The following is a 19,101-nucleotide window of genomic DNA, read 5'->3' as shown; positions in this document are numbered from 1 at the left end:
ATGAGACTTACAATACAGTATTATGGGATAGAAATGTAAGAACAGATCCAAAGTGTGGATATTGCAACTAAAGTCAAGCTCTGACTCAACCCAACAAAACTCTCCATCAGTATCTAAAAGTATCCAGGTCTTTCTTGAACACAAAGCTGAGAAATCTGTTGAGTCTTTCTGTTCAGCAAAAGTTAGGCAGTAAACAGAAAATCAGACTTGGTCCAGTTGAGTGATTTGTGCGCATTCTCATATGAAATCATATCCAAGAACTCAGAGGGGTTTGGCAGAAACAGATGATGCATATGAGATTATGAGAGATAATGGGAAAGAAAGAAAACTGACTGAAGGGCTTGTTAGCATCATAGAAATCCAGGAGGTCAGAAAAAAATCCCTTTTTACTTATTTTTGTTGTTCGAGGACAAGGGAGAAATTATAAAAATTCCTCCCAGGTGTCGGGGGAGTATAAGCTAATCAGATCTGGAGGAAACATTTAGCCTGATTTTTGGCTGCTCAGAGGAGGATTTTGTAGGAGATTTTAAGTTAGTGTTTCGCTTCCTCCTCCCACACGAGCCACTTTAATGCTTTATCATCAGACATGTATAATAAATAATGAACACAGAGGCACTGTTTTAACCCTTTGTGTTTTTTCTTCTTCTTTCTCTTACTTCATGCACTATTGATTAATCTAAAATGCCATTTTGTAACCGAAAGGAACGCCTCCGATTTTCTCACAAGGCTCCACAAATTGATCAATAAGAAAGCAGACAGCAAACACACAAAAAACCAGGAGTAATCCCCAGCTAATTGTTTCTTTGAACTCAAAACAGGAAAAAAGAAAAGAAAACGTCTATATTGACAGAATAATGTGCAAAACCTCCAGAAATAGCTCCACAGTGACCAATTCAATCAGAAAACAAGAACTCAGGCAAAAAAAGAGAGAAAAACACGCATTCACTTCTCCAAAAATAACCCTGTTATCTCCTGATCAATCAGAGAAACAACAAAGCCAATCAATTGGATTGATGTCGATGACAGCAGAGCTCAATTAGCCATCGCTTCTCACCAGAAGGAGCCAAATTCTGCCTGTGTTTTTATCACCTAAAGCTTAATTCTAATCCCATGGGGGGAGGAGTACTGGTGCGTTCAAATGAGTCTGCAAATGTCAAGAGTGCTGATGAAGAGATCTGAGGGAGAGGGAGTCGAACTACAGCGAGGGCAGAGAAAGCGCAGACGCTTTCCTGCGGTGTCTGTTTCTGGAGTAAGAGTAAAGGCATGCCTCCTGCAAGCATAAAACAACACTCTTCTAAGGACTGCAGAGCAAACACAACCTGCTTTTGATTTAATATCAGCTTGTTAGCTTCTTAATATGTGGTCGAAAGAAACCGCAGGTGGAAACATCTGATCCTGGAGTGTTGAGCTTCACAGTACGGTGATCAAAAGAAGAAGTTAATGTTTGTTAAAAAACACAGCCTTGTTTATTCAGACCAATTCAAATGCAAATGTTTCTTTTATTTTTCTTAAAAGAGTTGTGAAGAAATCGGCCGGACATTACAACCAATCAGAGCAGCAAAACTAATTGTAGGTGCCGGGCTACAGTCGTTAGCTGGAACCAACATCATGGGTTTTAAAAGTTTTGCATAGACTAATTATTTCCCAACGCTTTCTCAATCGATGGAGCAGTATCTCAAACTATCGTTCAGCTTTTTAAATCCAAAGTTCAAATATTGAAAACATCAGTGGGAGTCACCTTGGTTGTTATAAAAGTACCACAGTGGACCTCCTCACGTCAGTCAACACATCAAACCGTCCAATTGTAATCAAACAACTCTGCCAGAGTGACTAAAACATGAACCCGCCGTTTCTGTAGAAATTAAGTAACTTTTAGCTTTTGCAAACACTTTTGCAATTTCAGCGTAAACAGATTGGTAGCAACCTACTGTCAAACAAAGGGAGGTTACGGCTTAAATATGGAGTGATGTGTAACATTAAGAGCAGCCTCAAAAGTGCATATATTTTTTAGTTTTTGTTTTTACAGAAAAACGGACACCAGCCTGTTTTTTCAGCAGAGTATGTTAAAGTAAGTGTGCATTTGGCCTTTAATCCTGACTGTGTCAGCTTCATGAAGTTTGATGACATCAGTTCGCTTTGTTTTTTAGTAATCAATACATCCATTAATCAAAGTCTGTTGATAAAGATAATCTAACGACTGACAGAGAACAGACAGAAGGGGGAGGTAGAAAAGACCAAAGACAAACCCAGTTTCCAATCCAATCAGTGAGGAAGCAGCTGAAAAAAGGTGTGTGCGTGTGCGCGCGTGTTTTATGACCCAGTGAGCACAACGGTCTAAGGGTCACTGATCAAACCATAACTCAGTGTTCACATACATGCAGAGAGGTGAAGAGTGTCAGATCTTCCATGTTATGTTTTGAGGACCCTAAAATCTGTAGGAACAAAACGTCACTGCAATATATTCTACTCACAAACACAGCTAAATACACACCGGCTGGCTGAGAATTTCTAATCTTCTTAGCAATCACAAGGTTCAACTGTTGGAGCCGAACAAAGTTCACATGGTCAACAAAAACGGAGGTGGTTTCTACCAATGAGAGAGAGAGAGACGGGGAGGTAAATGAAAACAACAGATCAAACACAAAGACAGAAAAGACAGGACAGGAAGAGAGTCACTACAGACGAGACAGAGTTCACTCGTGGACTGAATACATCACCTCTTTTTCTCTCTACGCAGAAGTTTTGTCTGGATTATTTCAATCGGGTCAGATGTGACACAACTTTTGCAAACTTTTGTCACATTGCTAAAACTTAACATCACATAAGCAGCGAGTCTGGATGGATTAGCTGGCATATTCAGCAGCACTCTGTAAGTCATTTCCACCTGCAAACTTTAAAATCTAACGTTTTCTCTTTTTTTGAACAAGCCATCTGTAAGTAGCTTGTGAAATACAATCCGAGACATTTCACATGAAGACATGTGCATGAACAGCACAGCCTGCAGCCATTCAGACATTAAGGGAAATAAACGCATATTTGTGTGCACAAACCAAACCAAGACAGCTAACTCTGATGGACGGTACAGACGTTACTTTAAAGGATTTACTTACAGTACTCTCTACTGGCCTTTTCTTTAGCTTTACTTTGAAATGTTATCATTTGTGAGCTATTAAAACAACTTGTATTATGTAACATTAAATAGATCTTTAGATCTGGGTGCCTCTGAATAGTTGGTAATCACTTCAATAACGTCAAAAAAAGAAAGCCTCTTCCCTTCTCTGTTTGCTTCCTCTCATGCAGGAGCAACATGGAGGTCCTGAGTGGACTCTGGGCCGATCTGGCTCTGCTCCTTCGACAGACCGTCGCACAGACAGACAACGAGACGGACAGTTTTCTGCCTCTCTGGCTGATTGGCCTGCTGCTGTTCCTGTCCGTCTGTCTCCTGCTGCTGCAGCTGATCGTCTATCTCAGCTGGAAACTCAGACAGGGTATGCAAGTCATAAACTTTTCATGTGTAGTCCTGTTCAGACCTCTTCCTACGTTACATTTACTGAGCTGATGTGTAGCTAAAAGGATACTCTATAGAGATGCTATAAATGCATACACTCCCAGCAGCATTGTAAAAGCGTACTGTAGAAGGTGCACTGCCTGTCACTTCCCACTATATTTATGTTATATAGAGGGACTATTATTATTCATAAAAACCTCCACAGCACTAGTGTGTCTACAGAAACACATTCAACCAACACTTGTTTGCAGAAGTCTTATTTTCGCATGGTCTTACCTGACAGCTCAAATGGCAACCTGGTAAAAAACACATCCTCAGCCCCTGAATCGTCACTGTATACTGAATAATGGAAGACATCCAGAATAAACTACGAGAAAAAAAACAACTGAAGATTTGACAAAGTGACATTTTCAAAATGAAACCAAACTAAAACTAAACTGTTAAGATCTGTGAAGATAATTATCAGTCGGATTATTTAGCCTTAAATTGAATTTAATTGTATATTTGTGATGAAAAACTTGAAAACATGGCTTTTCCTTCCTCCGTTGTTTGTGCTTGGATAACGAGTGTCGTTCTGGGAGGTTACCCCGACCTCTTTGAGCTCAGCTGTGACATAAACTACAGACACGCAAACTCAGACATGTACGCACATCCAGCACAGATCAAGAGATCACGTTCAGCATCTGCGTCCACTGGATTCATTACAAAGCAGGATTGGTTCGACTCTCCTTAGATTGGCTTAAATTTGTGATGGAAGAATGAAGTCAATCCACAATTTGCTCTGATGTCTCTTATGGGAGAAATAAAAGATGTGTTCAAGGTGACTAAAGATGTTGATTTTGGGACGAGGTCAACAAAAGCACAAGCTGGCAGGTTAAATCCAAACAAAAACAAGACAGACTAAATGATGTTAAATGATACGAAAATACAAAACAATAACAAAGTTACTGGCTGTTAAACAAAGGCCTGATTCATTGTCTACAAACTATTTAAACCCACCATTGAAGCACACTATCATGTTTCTTAATTATCAACGAAACAGGTTTTTTTAAAATGTTTCCTCTTCTATAAATAACAGGCTCAAATCAAAGGACTTGATACTGCAGGACAGCGATTGTGAAAGTGTCAGTGTTTTTGTCGTAGCATCATCTGATGTCTGTTTTGAGGACTCTTTGGATCAATAAGTCTTCATCTTGGACTTTACAGTTTGTCACTGCTACTCAAATGGCTGCAAAATAACCTATACAAAACCCTGTTTAGAGTTATGTGTTTTAGCACCAAGGTGAAAAGTACTTCTCTCCACATCTGTGATTTAGTCCTTAAAAGACAGCAGTTCAATATGTATTGTTGTTTGGTAATTAAAAGGTCTGGGACCACAAGGCAGCACTTTGAAGGTAAGCTCACTCAGTCCTGTGGTGGTCCTCATTGCAGTCTTTCTTTGTTGATTTTGTGAAGAGATACCAAGCTGTCACCACTCAGCACCAAATCCACAGCCAGCAAAACATTACAGCAGCTTCTTTAGTTTTTAGAATGTTTTTAAAAGTGTTACCGAAGTAAACAATGCAGTATATTTATTTAAACTGTTAGTTCACTTCCTCGTGCCTGTGTGTGCAGTGCACCAATAATATTTGGACTTCTTTACCTTCATTACATTTTCTTTACAAGCGGTAAACTCCTGATATCATCTACCTAATGACATTCCTGTTACCTGGTCGAGCTACGGGGTGTGACTGCGCATGCGTTAGATCTTGGCTTTATTTTCCCTCAGTGTTTAACAACCTAAAAGTTTAAGCTCGGACTTTTCGCTGCTAATTGAGTCCCTTAAAACTGTTTATAAAGAAATGTTCACCTAAGCTGGCATGATTTACATGCTGCATGTGTCGCCTATCCAATCTATAGTAGCTGATGAGACAAAAAAAGGGGGGGACGGACAACATTGGTATGTATGGATTTTTTATCCCAACTACTGGTAAATATTGTGTCTTTCATGCACAGTTGAGGCTGATCTTTCGGAGTTACCGCAAGACAGAAGCGCCATCTACAGGCGTCATCACAGAAGTGCACACCTGCGGAGGAGGAGTGTCGGATAGCAGTCACTCAGCTAACAGAACCCACAGGATGAATGAATTGATCTCTCTGACACAATAAAAGTGCCTTAACAAGATGAAGGCTAATACAGCCTATAAAGAATGACACCGTAACAGGTGATGTGGACTTATTTAAATATGGTAGTATTGAAGTTAAAGGCATCTTGTAGAGTATATATGCATTTAGTTCTAGCTTACTGTATTAAACGAAAAACAAAGTTATCAGACAATTATACACAATTTAATTCACTGTACCAACATGTAATAATTATATGTATATACTGTGCCCCTTCTAGTTTTATGCACTGTACAGTGTGTTGATAAATAAAACGATGTATGAAGACAATATCAACAGGTTTCAGAGTATAACAATCCTTTATTTAAACAGTGTTACACAGGAGGGGAGTGGCTGCGTGTGGGGAGACACAAGACAAACAAGCTGCTAGATAGAAAAAGCCTACAGTGATCATTGATTGACTAAGAGTGAAACCATGAGGCAGCTCTGGGTGGTTTTCCAAAATGTCTTTCTTTACAAAGTTTTGAGTAGCTAAAATAGAAAATTGTGCTGGTATTAACTGACCTTTCTCTTTTTCATGTGACTGAACTGTATAACAAAGCCTGAGATACTGTATATAAGTGTGAAAATGTAGTCCAATCATTGTTTGCCTTTTAAAGCATCATTAGCATCACATACAGAATGTTATTGTACCAATAAATTAATACTATGATGGCAGTATAATGTTGCTTTTTCTGTGACATTTCCCTCCATGAGGACATTTTCAACTTTCAAACTGTGTGTGTTTTTTGTATTTTAATAAAAATCACTGATTGTGAAACAATTTTTTCTGAGATTATTTTTTCAGTCAGCATTTAGGAAAACCTCGACCTGCTGTCTCAAAGCTCCTGTGGTGAGTGAAAACAGAGTCCAGGCCCCTGAAAGAAGGCCAAAGTAAAAAAAAAAGAAAAAAAAAAGGAATCACTTGTGGAAATGATGCTGTAGTGCTGTTCCTGTCTAAACCACGGTGACAATATTAAAACATATCCAAGAGAGAGCGCACAACAAATCCCATTTGTCAACAACTAGACCAGCTTCACAGAAAAAAAAGACAAAATGATGCATTACATCTACAAACATAGCTACAGATTTTATTCGTAGAGGAGCAAAAGCTTCCAAAGCTGCCTAAAGAGTCTTAAATGTTTTGTTTTTTTCTGCTGCTTTATTTCTTTGCAAGAGGGTCAGAGATTAAAGCCTGCCATAAACTGGAATGTCATTTGACTGCATAGTAGAGGTCATACCAGTGTTTCACAATAAAAGCCAAGATCGTCATTACCACTCCATCGTTTCATTGTTAAAAGAAAAAAAGGAATTATTTGATTGACTCCAAATCAAAATTCCAACACGTCAGGTTAGACTGGTGGATCAGACAAATCTAGGCAGGTATGTTGAAATGTCTTTATGCTAATCTGGGGCACTTCCTTACTTACAATCATTTAAATGTTATTCATCATTTTTTGTTTTGTGTCAACTCAGTGCTTTAGGCCAAGCACCTTCTTATCACCTATTTAGTGGCACCAAAACTAACACAGCTGCATTTGGTGGAAATGTTCTGCTGCACATTTAAGTGAAGAGACAGAAAATGAATAAAACATGAAAAGAATCCATTTAGGGGTCTCAAGAGCACTTCAAACCCTCGGTTACATTTCCCTTTGATGCTGCATTTTACAGTTCTGCTGTAACTGTTTCCATGTGTGTTCGTAGTGTACTGAACACCACAGTGTGTGTGTGTGTGTGTGTGTTTTGTGTGGTTTATATGTGATATACAACTGACTGTCAATCTGAAATAGTAGACAGGAAATCCCATTAATGCTTGGGAATATTTGGTTGTGATGAAACAGTTACAGCACAGCCAGTTACTACACACTCTCAAAGCAATCATCACAGTAGCCTTCTATCTAGTCTCACTCCAGATACTCCTGCAAGAGAGAAATGTGAACATGTGCTAAATTCAATGTCATTTTATTTCTATCAGGTTTTATAGGTATATTCTGATCATGTATGAAAAGATGAAGCTGAGAGTGAAACTATGTGCTGAACTAAGATGACAAACAGGCTCTTATGCAGAGTTATTTAAATCTAAACTGGGACACAACTGGTTTCAATTTGCCCCTATTTTGGTACCTGTGCTTGCTTCACATGCAAAACTCGTTCTGATTTGAAATTCAGATTATTGATTAAGCACCATCCTTAGTATATTATAAACTGCTTTATTTACTCACTGCAGGATGCAAAGTAACATGAGTGGAACATGCATCATCATACAAATGTCTTCTTTCACTCCCAGTTTGGAAGGTTTTTTTTTTACTGCACAACGCCACCTCTATCTCCCAAATTAAGCTTCAGTTTACTGGTCCTCATCCCCAAACTAAAAGTCTGCTCCCTTGCTCCTCTGTGGCCTGATGGGAATGGTTAATGTGGTACAGTGGGCGGGCCCAGAGAGAGCATTTCGCTAGTAAAAAAAAAAGCTGCATAACTGCTCCCATCTAAAAACCTTCATTTGCACTTAACAGAAAGTCGTATACACCAGCTTTAAGTCAGTTCATCTTCAGTTCAGATTCATGCCTATTAAAACACAGTCAAACCTATCAAATAGAAAAAAAATCTTAGCTGCATCATTTGGCTTCTCAAGCTTAATTTAAGTCACCCCCGCCAACCCAAATAAAAATCCTTTAATTCCCACCCACTGTAAAAACGCTGAAATGTCTTTTTTTCATATGGTTGAGTAAAACGTGTTTTGAACTGAACATGAACTCACTAAGTGGCTAGTTAACACACGAGGAATGTCGATGAATAAAAACTAGACTTGCACCAAAAAATAAAATAAAATAATTTTTAAAAATCATTGACTTGATTGGTTGTTCTTTTTATATACCTGTGATATTTGAAGTTACAGCTCCCCGTGTTCTGAATTCTTGGGCAGTCAAATGTAAGGGTAATAAATGGTTGCCTGTGAATGTGACATATTAACTAAGCTAGTCAGTCACTATTAATAATGAAATAACAGTTATTTTATAAAACTTTTCATTTGCACAATAATGTAATGAAGACAGAGCTGTAAATTAATGAAATATTTGTTTTCAGGAATGCACCAATATCCCCTTCTTCACTGATTGAACAGACTCCAAGTATACAACTTTGACACTTTTTAAAGCATTTTTCAGTTTGCTACTAAAAAGTCACTGGTACTGGTGTGAACACCTCTGTAATGGTGACAAATTATTAACAATTAGCTGTGTATCACATCAGGATTGGTTACCAGTGCATCCCTACAGCTTATAATTCTTGCATTTTATGACTGACTCTATCGTCGCTCATTTTGTAAAATAAAACCGTTAAAAGGACAAAAAGAAAACAAAAAACACTTTAAAAAAAAATAAAAAATAAAAACACACTACCAATGTTAAACTAACAAAGTGGTTCTATCTTGATTCCCTCAGAAAGACTGAAGGTATTATTTTTCTTTTTTCTTGGTTTTTGGAGTGAGAGGGGTTTTAGATGTACCAAAGACGTGTAAGAAGGAGCGACTGGGCAGTTGGCAACTTCCCTCCGTTTGTTTACAACTCCCCATTTGTCAGCTTTGCTTGTGTTTCTTCTTCTCTTCGGTCGGTCAACATTGGTCGTCATAGTGTGATGGAGGTCGTTTGACATCAACAGAGAAAACAGTCACGATGGGCCCTTCAGCTCTGGAAAAAAATACAGACCGGGGGGGGGGAAGAATCAGCTGGGGAGGTGTGATGATGGTGATTTGCACTCAACAGAAAGTAACTTCTTTTTGCGATGCACGCACACACTCTTCAAACAGTCTCCGCCTTCCTTCCTAAATGTGATGTTATTTTTTGTCACGTGTGGCGTTTGTTTAGCAGCAGCAGGAGTTTCATCTCATGATTTTACCATCAGTAATTAAACCACTATATGCCCCCTTATGGTTATCCAATACCTGCAACATAACTTTCCATATGAATAATAATAATAATAATGAGTTACTATTATTATTATTACCTGCGTTCTGTCAATCCTCTTCCTCAGCCAGTTCAGTTTCTTTATGAACCACCACTCTGGTGACAGACATGTCAGGATGTTGCTCTTTGGCCTCCTTAATGGCCTGGGCCAGTGCCTACAGTACAGAGGGGCGACCACACAGTGGCAGCACCGAGCACGGCAGGCAGTGGGGAGGGGGAAATGGAGGGAGGAGGAGGAGGAGGGAGTTAAATGATAAAAATTAAATAAGAAGCAAAAAGAAAAACAAGTATGCTGGATTTACAGTGAATATGCACTTCTTAGGGTCAACTGGATGTGAAACAGGAAACAAGGTGAAGTCAAATCAGTACAGATGGACACATCAAGAAGAAAGAGATGTCTTTAAAAGAAATCTCTTTACCAACTGAATGTGGAGAAAAATGTAAATCCAGCAGATCAACGCAAACAAGCAACTTAAAAGAAATCGGTGGATGAGGCATCGTGCATAAAAGTCCGGACCTGATCAAGATTATGATGAGATTATTTTCTGTCACATATTCGAGATTTCTTCAACGTGTCATGAATCTGAAAAGGAATCCTCTACTTTAACTTTTTGTAGAGTTGGCATCAATCTAAGCCATCTTTCACAAAGTATGAGCAAAAATCATTATGAATCAGCAATTACTTTTAAATAATGAATTATATCCTCTATTCAATCAGGTCCCTCAAGAAACTTAAAAACGGACCGATAAGATACTTTAGATTATTTTGAGAGTTTGCATCAATGTTGGACAGTTGAACAGTAGGGCATAGCAATAGTATCCCATTTTAGAGCTACTCTCCCAAATTCAGGATAATCCCTGAGGAGGGAACTTAACAGACCGTCTCATCAGGAGGTTCTTAAATCAAAACTGAAAGCCTTAATTTGTTTTTGATGCAAAATGTTTGTTAACAACAAGACAAAGTCAAAGAAACAAATATTGAACCAACCAAGACGAGCAAAAAAAATCAGACACACAGCGTGGCAAACAAAAAGGCTTTGACATAATTTCCTGGATGCAAGGATCGGAAAGTGGGGCGAGGTGTGCGTACAGACTGTGAGCAACATGGTAGACATGTCACCGGACATTCTTAACTTTAAATCTCAGCAACACTAGACTGAAATCTAATACTCTAGGGATGAATATATAAGAGTACGTTTTTTCATTCCCCTAATTATTTTAGTTGTTTTGGACTTTAGATTTCTTTAAAATCTTCCTCTGATATCCTTTTCCAGATTGGTGAAACAGCAGATGAGAGGAACAAGCTGCGTGAGAGCACTTTGACTGACCTGGTCGTGGTCGATGTCACAGTCACCAGTAATGACGATGCGTTTCTCAATCCTGGTCTCTGATAGGCCACCCTTTAATGTCTGCCACAAATTGAACCAAAATCAAAATGCATTGTTAATTTATAGTGGATTAATTATGAACCAATAAAGACATAACTGATGATTAGACCAGGGTGAGGATTTCAGGTAGTAGACTGTTGCCATCGTAATGCACAAGACGCTCATTACTTTGTGTGTGTGTGTGTGTGTGTGTGTGTGTGTGTGTGTGTGTGTGTGTGTTACCTTGGTAATGTGTGTGGTTGTAGTTGTACACAGAGATTCAGAGGTGATTGTCTGAGCAGTCATCAACACTCCAGGTTCGCCGTCACCATTACCATCCAGCTGAGTGCAGAGAGGACAAAAACAGATCCTTAGCTGTGCGTTTACAGGAGATTATCCATGTTGGATTTTTGATGATATAAAAAAGACAAGACAACATGAATTCCCTGGAGGGAGAAGTGATGAACCATGGCAGCATGCACTAGAAAAGAAGATACTTTCATTCAACACTTTACCATTAATGAGCCTTGAAGTAATAATTAGGCCTACATGTTTCACACAAATATGAAATTGAGAGGTTCACACGTGAGATGAAAAAAAAACAAAAACCCTGTTTCCAAAGTGTGCACCTGTGCGGCCTCGTATGTGATGGTCTTGGTTTCCGTATGTACGATGGGCACCTCTTTTGTAGCTATCTCAGTTTTCTGGGCTGCAAACGTGTCTGATATAGTCACCATTTCTGTCTTTACCACGGGCGGCTAGAAGGGGGAGGAGAGAGAAGTGAGGGGGGAGGAGAAAGGGTTAATATGTTAAAACTGGGAGAGTTAGTAAAAACAAATTCTTTTTTTCAACTACACAACTAACTTTGGAGATTTGCTTCAAGTCAATCAATGTACAAAAACTATTTTTTTTGTTTTCAGGACAAAATGTGAATGCATGCAGAGTCAATCTATGTGTCGAATTAAAAAGGTTTAGTAATAATTTGCTCAGCACACAGTGGATGTATAAACAACATATGTGCGAGTGAATGCAGCAAAATCCATGCAAAGAATGAAGAGCTTCCAAAGTCGTGTGTGTCACTCAGAAATGTGCCAACGTGTAAATCCAGCAATGCGCGAGCAACGGCTACGACAGCGACAACAACAACAAGAGCATCTTTGGCGCCGACATGCAACTCAAAGTACGACACCCACGAAACATGCATAAAAAAAAACAAGAGGCCCATTAACAACATGCAACACTCAAAATATCTGGCAAACAAAACAGCGCTGGATATGTAAACAGCATGCAAAGATGACATTCAGATAAGCAGATGGCACTTCCAAAGTGATTGGCAATGATGATTTCCACAATGCCGTTTCTATGGTGACCGTAAAGGGCCAATTCAACATTTAACAGAAAGTGAAGCATCAGTGCCAAACACGTGGAGGACAAACAAACACAAAAAAAAACAACGTGGGTGAAATGCGACATGCGGAGCGAATGAAGCAAATGTACAACTAAAAGCATTGTGTACTTCCCAATTAGGCCCCATCTACCTCACAACACTAAAACAATGAGAAGGTGGAGCAACACAAAACACTATGAGGGGCAGATTGAGGGTATGAAGGGTATGATCGTGATGACAATATGATGTCAAAATTGAAAATAATCTCTTGGGGATGGTTATTTAACAAGAAACACTTTTAAATCTACTTTTACTTTTAACACATTTTTTTTTTTTTAACTGGACAGTCTGAAGTGTGAGGATGTATATGGGGCTTAAATATTCACACAAGCACGACAGGAAGGAAAAACGGCCACTGTGGTAAGCAGGAAGGAAGAAAAATGTGGGTGTCTACAAGTCGGTGGGAGGGAATCGAAGCCTGGGGGAGACTCCGCCGTCAGCCCAGTGTAGACTTTACCTCAGAGCAACAAATAACCTGCGGTCGCACTTCTGCTTCGACCAGCGAGGCTTCTCCGTTCACTTTGGGATGTTCTTCTTCTGCTGCCACGGGCGCAACCGTCGCGCTAACTCTCTCCTCGTGCAGGGCGACACCGTTGGGAGCTTCTTCGGGTGTCATCATCGGGTCGTCAGTGCTCGTCTCAGTCTCCCTCTCCTCCTTTGCGCTCTTCTTCTCCTCTGCGTCGTCTTTCCCAGAGTCCTCGAGCTCTCGACTGATCGCTTCTTCGGGTACGAGGACTTCAGCTGACAGAGGAGGAGCGTCGGGAGCCGACGTGTCCTCCTCTTTCTCCCCCTGGTCTTCCTCCTCCTTCTCCTCCGGTATTTGTGTGTGAGAGATGGATACAGACGCGTTCGGATGGTACTCCGCTTCGTCTTCGCTCTCGCTCTCGGAGGAAATGCTCTCCTGCTTCACCGCGTGCGCTCCCTCAGCCACCAGCACCTCCTCTCCGGCTTTTGCTTCCTTCTCGTTCGTTTCCGGAGAGCTGATCGTTACAGTAACAAGTCCTGGTTTAGGAGCTTTGGAAACCTCTTGGACGACAACAGTTTCTTCGATTTCAACTTCGGTTGTCTATATACACGCACAGACACACGCACGCATGTACACGGAGTGCACAGACACACAATGAGGTGCACGCACATACACAACAAACGCATGGGGGACAAAAAAAAAACAAAAAACAAAACAACATGATCATTGAACATAAAATTTAAAAAAAGGTGTTGAATCGAAATAAAATGTCAGAGGAGAAAAATCAGGAATGAGAAGAAGATGAAGATGTTGAACTGTGGACACAAAGATGAAAAAGTGAGCAGAACAACAAATTGTGGTATGAGGAGAACATTTCAAGCTGCAGGAATGAAGGAGATGAAGGATGAAAAGCTTTGGTTTGTTTTAATAGGAGGGTGTTAGGACCACCTTTGCAGGCTCTTTGGTATCAGAGGTCTTGTTATCAGCAGGGGCTGCCTCCGTTTGGGGCACAGTCACCTGTGTGACAAAGAGGTTACCATGACAACCATTAATCACACTGCAGCAGTGACATCATCATCGTTAGTACGTTCTTAATCAACGACAGCAGGGAAAGTGGTCGGTGTTTGTCTCGTTGCTTTTCTGTTTTCAGATTCTTCACCGTTCTTTTCATGCACGTCATGTTCGTCTTTAACACAGCATCAAGGTCAAAGGGTGAAGGAGCTGACAGAAGAGTAGAAGACAAAGAATCATCCATAGAAGATGGATTACACAGAATACATCTGTGGAAACAGAAACATGTTCACTCTATCTATATATATTATGTCTAAATCTTTCTTAATCCAGTCACCTCCTCTTTAGTAGACTCAAAGACTCAAATCACCTTCTCAACCTTCTTTCGTTGAAATGTGCCAATGAAGTTACAATCAGCTCTTCTCTTACGCCAGGTACAGACTGTGCGATTTTGGGCTGTCCAAGACAAAGGATGTTAACTCCAAATCCAAAGTCCGACATCGCACTGAGCGATGAAGAGGATCGACGACGATTGTTTTCACAGTCTTGGGAACGCATCTACGATCCACGCCAACTTCCAACCAAGTCCAGCATGAAACGACCGCACAGTGGCCCGAGGCTGTCAAAAGCATCCGCTAACAAAAACTTTCTTTGCAACACTGAAATCCCAATTTGGCCTCTTTTCCCTTTCCGCGACCGATTTATTTATTTATTTTTTCTCTCTATGAGCTCCATTATGGCTGGAGCTTGCTCCCCTGCTGACCGCCATGGCAACCTTAGCCGCACACTGATGACGCTAATGAAGCTGCGTGGTGACTTGCCTCGCAGCCTACGAATCGCAGACACCTCGTCATCGCACCGTGTAAATGCATGTCACAGCCAAGACATTGAGATGTGTGCATCGCAATAAAAAGTTTTAGATTGCGAAAAAAAAATGGCACAGTCTGTAGGAGGCATTAGAAATAAAGATGCATGTTCTAGTTTTGTTTGTTTTTTTTTGTTCATGATTATACTGTATAAAGAGGAACCACTCCACAACAATTTAATCAATGATGAGTGTTTAGGCTGTTTCTTTGAGATGACGATGACCACAGAAACCATGACGATCCAAAATCTGAACGAGAAAGCTCAACTCAAAAAGTTTTTAAATAATGCTGCTCTAATACTTGTTACTTTGTAAAGAGCAAAAAGAGCTGTTTTTTTTTTCATTTGCATTCAATTTACCCACAAAAATCACAAACCAACAGATGACATGACAACATTCACAGCATTCACATTTGTTAGTTCTTTTTTTTTTTTTTAGATTAGATTGACCACGCCCATCATTCAGGATGAATGGTTCCTGTGGCAACATTAAGGACTATTCATCTTCTACTAACTATTCATCGAGCACCCACAGCAGGCATTATGGAGAGCTTGTATGTCTTTGGTGGAGATTTTGAATATGTTTGACAAGCACATGGATTTGTCTAAAACATTAAAAGGAAGTCAGTTTACTTTGAACAGAAGCAACACGTGCCCCAGTATTCTGTAAGCCCATCAATCACTGCAGGAATAGTGTATGGGCTGAATTTAAAAAGTAAACCGACTCCTTAATGTTCGGCAGCAGCACCTCAGAGCCAAAGAGAGAAGCAGTGGTGGGAATAAGGAGCCCGTGCTTTGAAGACGTTGTGTAGACGGCAGTGGAAGCAGTAGGAGTAGATGAGAATGTGGTTATAACAGCATCTAGTGTCAGTTCAGGAATGCTGCAGGCAGACAGAGCCTCTGAACAAAGGCCGGTGCCAGAGCGTCTACTGAAAAGTGCAGAAGCTATCTCTTCTTCGAGGCTCTGTGGCAACACACACACACACACACACACACACACACACACACACACACACAATGCAGAGAAGCAAAGAAACAAATGGAAGCATTACAGCAAAGAAAAAGAGTCTTCTACAAAAAAAAGAAGAAGAAAGAAAACGCAGCAAAATAGCAAAAAAAAACAAAAAGCACGACAGTCACTAAATAACCCTCGATCTGCAAAAAAATACGTGACGTGAGTCCAGCTGAAAATGGAAAAAAAGCAAAGATGAAACACCCTGTTTTGTCCTTCAAATGATGAGTTAGAATCAAACAGCAGGTCTTGGAATCCCAACCATCGCAAAACAGAAAGCAGACACCCACTTTAAAGTCAGAGAGGACTTTGACTTTTAAATAAGCTGCACACATGGAGATCCACATTGTTGTATATTGGCATCAAAAGTTGTGAGAAAACAGTTTTGAAGCGTTCAATCTGCAAACAGGTCATTCCACTCAAACAATGTTTGGACCAAGAAGGCTCTGAAATCAAAGCTTTCTCTCTCTCTCATGTGGCTGCTACAGAAACATCCATGAAGACGTACCACTTGTTGCTGTTGAATACGTATCGTTGTAGCGGGGGAGGAGGTGAGACGTTTCTCCCACTGGCTGGGCTGAGGAGGAGAGGGAGGTGGCGCCTCCATAAAGGAGCGTTTTAGCTGGCTAATGCTAGCTTGGTGTTTCAGGACCTCGTCTTGGGTCTTATCATGGTCCTGGGGGGGGGGGGGGGGGGGGGAGGGAAGACGGGGTGGGGCAAGGTAAAGGTGGAGAGTAAATGTGATGAGTATGAATAACATGAGGGGTCATGGGAGGCAGCAATATGAAGGGACGGGGGGTAGGATAGGGGGGAGTGGTGGGAAGGGTAGGCAGTGAGAGGAGAGAGTGAACGAGAAGAAAGAAAAAGAAATTGTGTCAAAAATTTTTTTTTGAAATTTGGGGATGAAGGCAGAAAAAAAGGAATGAGGAAAGAAAAAATGTGGGAGCAATGAAGGGAGGCAGAAGGAATGAAGGAGAGGAGACGGGAGAGAGGAGAGGAGATGGGAGAGAGGGGGAAATATTTGGTTCAACAGGGCACAGGAACATTAGTCTGTCAATCAGGAAGAAGACAAGATGGACGCCATGTCTCACTCGAGCCTCACTTAAAGCTCCTGAATCTTAAATGTCTGATCTGTGGATGTGTGTGTGTGTGTGTGTGTGTGTTGATTGTCTGTGTTCATAAGCAGGCTGCAGTGAAATAGGGCCTTTCCATCTTGTTCAGGAGTTTTCGATCATCGATCGTTCGGGCCAGCAACAGCAATGCAGACCGCACGACATGGAGCTGATAGTGGTGATCTTTCTATTTCACTTCCATCCGTCTTCTTCCACTCAAACTCCAAAATAGAAATACATCACTATCAGTCCCACGCTGCATTAAAAGAAGTCGCCGTTTTAGAATGTTATCAAACCACGCATCACTCAAGGCTGTCAGCCAACCACAAGGAGGCAGGAAGAGAGCGTCTCTTGTGGGTTAGGGGAGGCGGGGTTAGTGTGGTTAGAGACAACCGGCCAACAATAATCAGACTTCTGGTTCAATCAAGGATTCGGAACACAACACGATAAACAAAGTCGACAAAAACAGCATTCAGCATGCACAGAACATGCATCAAACTCACATTCACACACCCACCCGACTCACAAAGCAGCCAGTGTGACCACTCAGCATGGCAAGTGATGAGAAGAGCGCGTCTCTTATCCTCTCTTACGGAGCAAGATCTGAGATCTAATCTTAGCTTCACTGTGGAGCACCGGCTCAAACAACAAATCCGAATAGGGATTATATGCAAAACCTTCGGTTAGCATCCCTGATCGGATAAATTAAAGCAGTTGCTTGAGTCGTTGTAAATACAATGACTGTTGATGTAAACATTTTCAAACGGAGCAGACAGTCACAGTTATTTTTTGTCCGACCGCATCTTTCTTTTGCTGGTCGGTTTGTGTTCAATGTATGAAATAAGGCTCATAAGAACAGTGAGACTCCACCAAATGAGTAACCTTAAAAAAAACAAAAAACATTTAGCTGAAGGTGATTGTTTAAGAGCTGATGTTTGTTTTTTGTTTTGTTTTTCTAGTTTTTTTTTGGGGGGGGGGGGTCAAAGACATGCATTAAAGGAAGTTTAATACACGTAGCATTGAATTTCAGTCGGGAACAAAGTATCTATCTATCTATCTATCTATCTATCTATCTATCTATCTATCTATCTATCTATCATCGTTATTCTTTTAAAAAGCAAATCCACCAGTGCAACTTCAGTCACTTTAGTTCTGTGTTGTCATCATTTATAGAACGGCTTCATTTTGTTTCCCAGCTCAAATGTTCAAAACGGCTGCCATGAGAGTTCGGACAGCGGAAAGTGAAAACTTGAAAATGAAATCTTTCAGTCGACGACTGACGACTTGAAACATCCCCAAACAGAAACACACGCGGGCATGCAAACAGAGCCTGAGAGTGCGAGAGGGCAGCAGTCTTGTACAGTTCAGAGGAAGTTGTAGTTCTGATGGCGTGAGAGTACACAGAAACATGTAGTTCTTTTGTTTCAGCCATCAGGCGAACGCCAGTACCAACCTCCAACATTAAATTACTGTGCCTCACATAAATATTCTCCCCATGCACTCTCATTGGACTCTGTAAGGCAGACATGAAAGGGCAAAAAAAAAATGAGAAAATTAATTCAAAATAATAAAAAAAACAAATACATTTACTTGGGTTTAACTCTGAAAATAAATAAATGAACTAACTTAAATTAAAAAAACACAAGTAAATGAAAACATAAATTAAAGAAACACAGAAGAAAAAAAAGTCTTGTGGTGAAGCCAAACTATACACAACTGTGAAGAAGATAAGTAAGATGGATACAGGCAACTTTTTAAATCATAATCTTATTTTCTGATATGTTCATGTTGAATGTACGACACTCAAATACATGTTAACACATAAAAAAAGATTAATCAAAAGATCAAAACACAAACCAAGAAACCCCAATGTGCTTTCAGTGAATCCCAAAAACAGTGAACCGCCGATATGAACCAGTAAAGAAAGTGAAACTGTGAAACCACAAACCACAGCAGAGCAACCGAAAGGAGCGAAGGTGCCCAAATCAGGATCAGTTTTTGAATTCAGGCCCAAATCTGAAAACTGAGGGTGTACGTGGTTATCGATCATTATCACTAAATGTGAACGTTTTCTATGAATATGTTTTGGTTCAAATGAATTTGGTCTGTAGAAGCTGTTAAATTCAAAGACTGACTCTGAACCATCATGCCAGGGCAACTTCACCATGAGAGAGAAACCAGAACAACAATCCAACCGAAGCAAATGATTG

At 40.4% G+C, this 19,101-nt stretch overlaps 3 protein-coding genes across 10 annotated transcripts in view; 1 reads left to right on the top strand and 2 right to left on the bottom strand.

Annotated features, from left to right (window-relative positions):
• tmem244 (transmembrane protein 244) overlaps positions 1 to 4,164 on the bottom strand; it is a 60,721-nt gene extending 56,557 nt beyond the window's left edge. Inside the window, exon 1 of the mRNA XM_079367895.1 lies at positions 3,785 to 4,164. Coding sequence (XP_079224021.1) covers positions 3,785 to 3,916 — 132 coding nt within the window. The 5' untranslated portion in view covers positions 3,917 to 4,164. The remainder of the gene's footprint in view (positions 1 to 3,784) is intronic.
• Positions 1 to 19,101, top strand: part of stx7l (syntaxin 7-like) — a 280,516-nt gene that overhangs the window by 148,119 nt on the left and 113,296 nt on the right. The gene's annotated exons all lie outside the window — the stretch shown is intronic.
• epb41l2 (erythrocyte membrane protein band 4.1 like 2) overlaps positions 5,952 to 19,101 on the bottom strand; it is a 41,430-nt gene continuing 28,280 nt past the window's right edge. For 2 of the 8 annotated variants that reach the window (XM_079367616.1, XM_079367619.1), the window contains 9 exons: positions 18,345 to 18,404; positions 16,288 to 16,455; positions 13,841 to 13,909; positions 12,884 to 13,492; positions 11,609 to 11,737; positions 11,223 to 11,321; positions 10,941 to 11,021; positions 9,653 to 9,767; positions 5,952 to 9,336 (listed from right to left, as the gene is read on the bottom strand). In XM_079367616.1, coding sequence (XP_079223742.1) covers positions 9,663 to 9,767; positions 10,941 to 11,021; positions 11,223 to 11,321; positions 11,609 to 11,737; positions 12,884 to 13,492; positions 13,841 to 13,909; positions 16,288 to 16,455; positions 18,345 to 18,404 — 1,320 coding nt within the window. In that variant the 3' untranslated portion in view covers positions 5,952 to 9,336; positions 9,653 to 9,662. The remainder of the gene's footprint in view (positions 9,337 to 9,652; positions 9,768 to 10,940; positions 11,022 to 11,222; positions 11,322 to 11,608; positions 11,738 to 12,883; positions 13,493 to 13,840; positions 13,910 to 16,287; positions 16,456 to 18,344; positions 18,405 to 19,101) is intronic. The other 6 variants (XM_079367617.1, XM_079367620.1, XM_079367621.1 and 3 more) reach the window with 4 other exon arrangements.

Source organism: Symphodus melops, assembly GCF_947650265.1.
Source record: "Symphodus melops genome assembly, chromosome: 1".
In the NCBI taxonomy this organism is placed as follows: domain Eukaryota; kingdom Metazoa; phylum Chordata; class Actinopteri; order Labriformes; family Labridae; genus Symphodus; species Symphodus melops.
This window is presented reverse-complemented; position numbering and strand designations above follow the sequence as displayed.